Source organism: Buceros rhinoceros, unplaced genomic scaffold (genome assembly GCF_000710305.1).
Source record: "Buceros rhinoceros silvestris isolate BGI_N320 unplaced genomic scaffold, ASM71030v1 scaffold8199, whole genome shotgun sequence".
Taxonomy (NCBI): domain Eukaryota; kingdom Metazoa; phylum Chordata; class Aves; order Bucerotiformes; family Bucerotidae; genus Buceros; species Buceros rhinoceros.
Window position 1 is genome coordinate 18,218 of NW_010430899.1, and position 6,492 is coordinate 24,709.

The 6,492-nt window shown below is 49.4% G+C and overlaps 1 protein-coding gene across 1 annotated transcript; it reads right to left on the reverse strand.

Annotated features, from left to right (window-relative positions):
* Positions 1 to 3,321: 3,321 nt before the first annotated feature.
* GPR87 (G protein-coupled receptor 87) lies at positions 3,322 to 5,324 on the reverse strand. Its single transcript, XM_010143181.1, has 2 exons — positions 5,291 to 5,324; positions 3,322 to 4,358 (listed from the first exon to the last, which is right to left on the reverse strand). Exons 1-2 carry the CDS (start codon positions 5,322 to 5,324, stop codon positions 3,322 to 3,324), a joined length of 1,071 nt encoding a protein of 356 aa, XP_010141483.1.
* Positions 5,325 to 6,492: the final 1,168 nt, after the last annotated feature.

Here is a 6,492-nt window from a genome sequence, read left to right on the forward strand (position 1 = left end):
ATCTTCAAAGAGCTGTTGCGTATGAAAGCGCATTTATAAACCAGTGCTGGAGGACTGTCACATAGAGCCTGTCAGGATAGAGTGAACTTCCCCTGGGAGAGGTTTGGCAGCGGGCGGTGTGTGTGTGTCCGAGTCGCCAGGCTGCAGAGCGGAGGCTGGACCTGGCTGCCCCGAGTGTGTGGCTGTGTCTTCCCTTCCCAGTGCGGGGTTTCAGCTGGACCCCCCGCCCCGCTCCCTTGTGGGACCGCACTTCCCAGAAACTGCCATGTGCTTTGTTTCGGTGCTGGAAAGGGCATCCTTAGGCTGTTTTTTGAAGGGCGTTGCCCAGGTGTGGTGGCTTTAGGTAGTGGATTTTTTTGGTATGGAATTCTTACTGGGCAGTAGCAGCACTGTTCCTCCTAGGAGGAAATCCTGAGTAAATGCAACCTTCAGTTACAAAATAAGTGGGTAGTGAGAAGGCACATCCCTTCAGGAGAGCATGCCGCATGCCAGAAGGGCTGTGGGGAGAGGTCCTTGCTGGTCCGGTAGCCCTGAGAGTCTTGTGAAGGTGCTGAAGGGGAAGAGCTGCAAAGCAGAGGCAGTGGGGTGGGTGGGGGTGTGTGTGTGTGTGTGGGTGTGTGTGTGAATTTAACACACTGTGGTTTAACTAGCCATAAACCCTCCCATGATTTACTGGAGTCGTAAAAGGTGGACCGGAAGCTGTCGGTCTTGGTTTTCCGTAGCCGTATAAGAACTAGTAAGAGAGCTGTCGGTTATTAACGTCTGTGTGTGCATGGCTGATCCTGCAGTCCTAAATACTAACATTCTACAAAACCAACCTGGTACGTGGTGCTGTTCAATTTGGTGCTCACGAGAATTTAAACTGTGCAACCCCGTCCCCCAGGTGGTTTTCTTAGTACCGTTTTTTATGCACATAGACCCCTAAGAGCACAGAGTAGCAAATATGGTCCTAGACCTAGTCTTCGAGGTTGTGTGTGAACGTTGTTTTCTACAGAGCTGATTGGAAAACAAGGTTTATTCTGTGGTATTTTAGCCGTTTAAAATAGTTGTGTTTAAAGTAGGATAAATATCCAAAAGAATCCTCTCTTCCTTTCCAGAAATGATCCCCCTGAACAATGTAAGTAGTTTTGTAACTCTTGCATTAATCCATGTGTTATAATACTTCTACTTTTTCATTACACATAAACCAGAATCTAAACTAATGGTGTTAAAAAAGGAAAAAAAGAAACCCTTGTGTTAGCAGACGACTTCGTCAATGGTGTTCTTATGCAGTGTTTTATCTCATTGTTTGAATGCTGCGTTTTCAGGCTTTTATTCTCAAACCATTTCTCCTATGTTAAAAGTAAAGTCCTTATACGAATGAGGCACTTGCTGATGGGCTGTTGCCATCTTCTGTTTGTCTCGTCGTACTACACTGCGTGAGGTGCATGTGAAAGTTGATTGCTTGAACCATGTGGCAGCTCCTTGCAATCTGTGTTTTTTAAGTTGGCTGTTTATTTTTTGTGCAGGAGGCTTTTACTCTAAACAAATCTGATTTGATCCCTGATGAAGTACAGGGCAAAATGATCCGTTAAACAGGGTTCCCTTTACAGGATTAAATATGAGCGTGTCCTTGTAGCCTTGAGTGGCCAAATCTTTCCTCCGCGCTGCTCTCCGCGGTCACGCCGAGGCGTTTGGGGCGGCTGTGGAGGGAGGACCGGAGGTGCCAGGGCTGTGTGATGGCTGAGCCACCTTGAGCTCCCTGGGGATTGTGGGAGGCACCTGGCCCCTGCACTGTGTGGTGGGAGGTGGCCTCCTTCTTAGAGCGCAGCTGTCGAGGGAGGAGGAATGTCTCTTTCTGCCTTGCTCCGAGAGGTCCTCACACCCCGTCTGGGGGTGGAGGACCTGCTGGAGCAGCTCTGGACACTGCCGCGGCTCTCACTGCCCTGTTATCATGGGTGCCAGCCAGCTCGGCCACCTGCACCTCTCTGCCAGGATGAGCTGGTGCAAAACTAGCTCGGGGGTGTTTGTGCAGGCGGTTATGACAAGCGGTTTTGGTTTCTTCTGCCCTTCCTACAAATAAATCTGGAGTGCTGTTGGCTGCTCGCGTGGTGTGAAGCCTGCAGAGCCTCGCTGAAGTGACTCGAGGGGTCCCAGCCAATACTGGCTCCTTCTGCCCTTCCTACAAATAAATCTGGAGTGTTTGGGGCTGCTCGCGTGGGGTGAAGCCTGCAGAGCCTCGCTGAAGTGTCTCGAGGTGTCCCAGCCAATACTGGCTCTGTTGGGTGCTCTCCAGGGCTTGGTTTCTTCTTCTGGATAATGTAGTTGTTAGTCGACCTTTTCTAATGCAGCAGCTGCTGTGTTGATCTTTTATTATTCCTTTCTTCTTGCCTTGATTTTGGATGCTCTGCTTTAATATTTCCTCTGCTCTGGTTGTGTGTACCACAGGGTAAAATAACACCCTGAAATTTATCTGCTTATCGCCCACAATTATTGTTTCCAAGAGTTGAAAATAGCTGAAGTTATAAATAATTTTGAACGAAAAATTCCCTGTGCTTCAAGTCTTAGTCCTGTTGCGTTAAGCAGGTGTAGAAAGTACTGGGAAACTGGATTTTCAACTTGCTTAGTCCTGTCAAGGGGATGTTTTTTATTGTGTCCTCACTTAGAATGAGAGTAATGGAAATTAAAAGCTGTTTAAAGAGTCTTTTTCTTTAGTTTTTTTTTTTTGTATTTGAGTTTTTAATGTTTGGTGTTTTGAAAGGGACGAGCAGTGCTTTGGTAGGTTCGATCTGTGGACGAGTTGGCGCTGCCAGCACCAGACGTCCAGGAGGAAGAACCGGGATGCTGTCGGCCGGCGGCAAAACACTGTTTTGGCAGACCGAGCCCCGCGGCTGCCCTCTCCGTGGGTGTACCGAGGGTCACCGCAGGACCGTGTGCCACCTCCTCCCCTCCCCTTCCCCTGCCACGGGACCCTCAGCAGCTATTCACCGGACCCTAGCCATGCTGCCTTGTCCCAGATCCAGCACTGACACCAGAGCTTGTCCGTCTGGAGCCTGCTGCAGCTCCAGGGTGCTTTTGGAGCCGAGGCATCCTTAGCGCCTGTTGGTCTTTAGAACAGCCTACCAGCCAAAACAACCCCCACCCCCTCTGAAGCGAACCTGGTCTCTGTGTGGGTTTCAGCTTTTGAATTTTGAGGCGAATATTAGTAAGCTGAAATGGAGAAGCTGTACATGTCTGCACGCTCCTTAATCAACTGCCATGGTCAGATACTCAAAGGTACATTTTATTTACATGATATACAAACTTTCTCAGTGATTAGCAACAGTCTCTGTGTGGGTGACCTCAGACATCGGTGTATTCGTGGTATATGCGCACTTCTGATCTTCTCACGCTCTGAAGTGATCGAATACTCTCACTTCTGGTTCTCATGTTTGATTTTCTGAACAGCCTTCGTGAGAAGGATCTACACATGAAAAAGTAAATTATGGGATCCAGGCAGACGTTACACGCAGACAGGAACAGCGTCATCTCCTTGCAGTAATACAAGATTCTATGTGCAGAGTCGTCTAAAATTTTATCTAGGTGGCTGAAAGTGAAGGGTATTCTGCACAGGTGGTAGGGCAGAAAGCAAGTGAAAAACACAGCCACAACCACCCTTATGCTTTGATTATGCTTTCGCTTTCTGCTGGAGGAGCTAATAAATTGTTTGCTGGATTTGTAGATGTACCTGGATATGGCAATATAGCATCCTATCAGCACTACCAGCACCACCACAAACATGCAGGTGTTGATGTAGATGACAGCCGTGTGCCACTGGACTCCCAAGGGGGACTTCAGCTTCAGGCAGTCGTCTATGTTTCTCATGGTTGGGTAGCCGTTGGTGAGGATCAGGTTGGGCAGAGCGAGGAAAGCCATCACCACCCAAACGCAGGCCGATAAGATCTTGGTGAAGGTGATGCTGTACATCCTGGAGTCTCCGAAAGGCTTCACTACTTTCAGGTAGCGGTCGATGCTGATGAGTCCGAGGAACACGATCGTGGTGTACATGTTTGCGTAAAACAGAACCGTGGTGTATCGGCACAGGAATGAGTTGAAGTGCCACGGTCCCAGCTGCGAGTCCTGGATTATCTTGAATGGGAACGTCAGTGTCATGAGAAGGTCTGCAACCACGATGTTTTTGAGGTAAAATATAAAACTTGTTTTGTTTCTGATGTGGAAGAAAATCCACACTGCTAGGCCATTCAGCAAGATGCTGGCCAGGAAAATGATGAGGTACAGCACGGGCAGGACGATGGTGGTGAACTCGTTGTGCGTGGAGTTGCCAAGGAAGCCTGCCGTGGAGTTTGGTGAGGTACTGTTGTCCTGGCTTGGGCAATCATCTGTGGGAAGGAGGGAAAGCAATGAGTTTGAAGTACGTTTCCAGGGTTTTACAAATGGGGCTGCCTTAGACCTGTCCTCTAGACAATGTCTGTCTCTAGGCAATTCTGGAGGCTGCTCGGATGAACCAGCCTGGAAAACCTGAGTTTAAAACAGTGCTCCTGAGTGTTGCAGGAGTCAGACGTGGCTACCCCTGGTTTCGGGGGCTCTGGCCAGCACTGGCTATGGCCAGCACTGGGGCAGTGCTGGGGCAGGGGGAGCAGCAGGACCTGGCCAGCCTGGGGTCAGGGTGCGGGTCAACATTTCTGCAGCATTTGAAGAGGACAAATAGTCTAGAAATACTTTGTAGAGAGAACTAGTGAGTGTGGGCAGTGAAGCGTGAGAAGGATTTGAGTTCCCTTGGTCATCTGCCATCCAAGAGGAGCCGAGCGCTCCTGCATCGCCGACGAGGTCTGCAGTCCTGTCACTGGTCTGGGCAGGGCTGTGGGGAAAGGCAGCTGTATGCCAGCACGGTGGAACAAACTGCTCATCTGAATCACAGGGTGTGAGCTCTGGGCTGTCTTGGCAGAGTGCAGCTTGCGAGCTGAGGTGATCTGTTTATCAAGAGACCGGGCTCGGGAGAGACTCCTGAGGCCTGTTAAACTGAGTTTAAAACTTAGCTTACTTAATTGTATTTAAAAATAACAGTCTCTGGGGATTTTAAGGTTTCATGTGTAAATGTTTGTGAAAAAAATTCAGACTTCTGAATTCTTTCGTATTGTTTGTACACTGAACTTGGCTGGTGTGGTAGACCAGGACTGACACCCATGGCGGCAGCGCTCAGCAGTATTTAAACAGCCCTTTTGAAAGGACGTATTTCTTTAAAATGTTGGGAGGAACTGATTGTAATACCATAAACACTTCTCCATCACTTAACTTTCAATTGTCCTTTTACCTGGCAGTTTCCCATAAGACAGATTGTACCCCATCTTTGGCGCTGCTGCAGGGTGTCAGCTGAAGTGTGTTCAGGAGTCCCACTGGCAGCCGTCGGTCCAGGACGCGGCATGGGCAGTGCCCGCAATACCTTCTGGGGAAAATAAATTGGGGTTAAAACCAAAGCAGATGAGAAGACCCGACCTTCCTCTCCCCAGCATATTTAGCAACGTGATTTCCAGCCTGAATGTCCCCTCCCTGCGGACACTTTCTGTCTGGTACATTCTTGAACCAGTGTCTTTCCTGTCAAGAGCCCATCTCCAGCTCTGAGCCTCAGCCCTCTGCGTATGCCTCCTCCTGCCCCGAGTCTTCACTTCCTGTGATGGAGCAAGCCCAAACCCTTCTCATGTTTCTGTGAGCCTCGCAGATACCAGCCCTGCTCTGCACCTGCCCTGGTTAGGAGAATCTTCCCTGAACCCCACTGATGAATGTTGTGCGCTGTTTTACAGACGACGCTTGGAGAACGCTTGTTGGCTGGTGGTTGGGTTCCATGCTACCACCGCAACACCTCATCTAAGACCTGCTGGGGTCTTGCTTCCTCTGTTCCTCCTCGTGTCTGCACTGGGTGGGTGGCAGACGGCTGTGCTGGGTCAGCTCTGGCGCCTTTTGTCCCTTCGTGCTTCGCAGCGACCAGAGCCAGTGTGTGGCTGGCTTTTTCATTGCCCTGAGCTGCGTGGTCTGGCGGGCTTTTCGTCCCGCCAAACTTCAGTTCAAGTTTAACTTCTGTAAAAATATGTTTTATTTCAGGTTTTTAAAACTTGTCTTCCTTATTTTGATTTTTTTAAAAAAAATTGGCCTAAACCCACACAAAAGCATGGACTGTGACTAGTGAGCCTCTAACAGCCTGGCCAAGAAAGTTCTCTTCTTTAATTGGCGGTGGCTTGGGTAGTCTCCAGACGGGTATTTCTACACCACCTTTCTCGGCTTTAGAAGTAGGTTGGGGTTACCATATTTGCAAGCCTGCCACCCCTGTTACCGCGGCAGGTGAGGATGGTCTCCTGACAGCCAGAACATGCTGGGCTGATGGCTTCACCCCTTTGTTATGGTCTGCAGCCACCGCTGTCTTACTCCTTGGTGAAGGCTCTTGACCTTATTCCCAACATATCTTGCTTGGACCTCATCTTTGTTTATTTTCCATCTTGGACATTTCTGTGATGGATGTCT

What these genes read in the sequence shown, in the direction of transcription:
- GPR87 (XM_010143181.1), bottom strand. Translation starts at nt 5,324, where the DNA reads ATGGGGTACAATCTGTCTTATGGGAAACTGCCAG. An exon ending in GTCTTATGGGAAACTGCCAG is followed by an intron (nt 4,359 to 5,290) that starts GTAAAAGGACAA and finishes TCCTTCCCACAG; the next exon opens with ATGATTGCCCAAGCCAGGAC.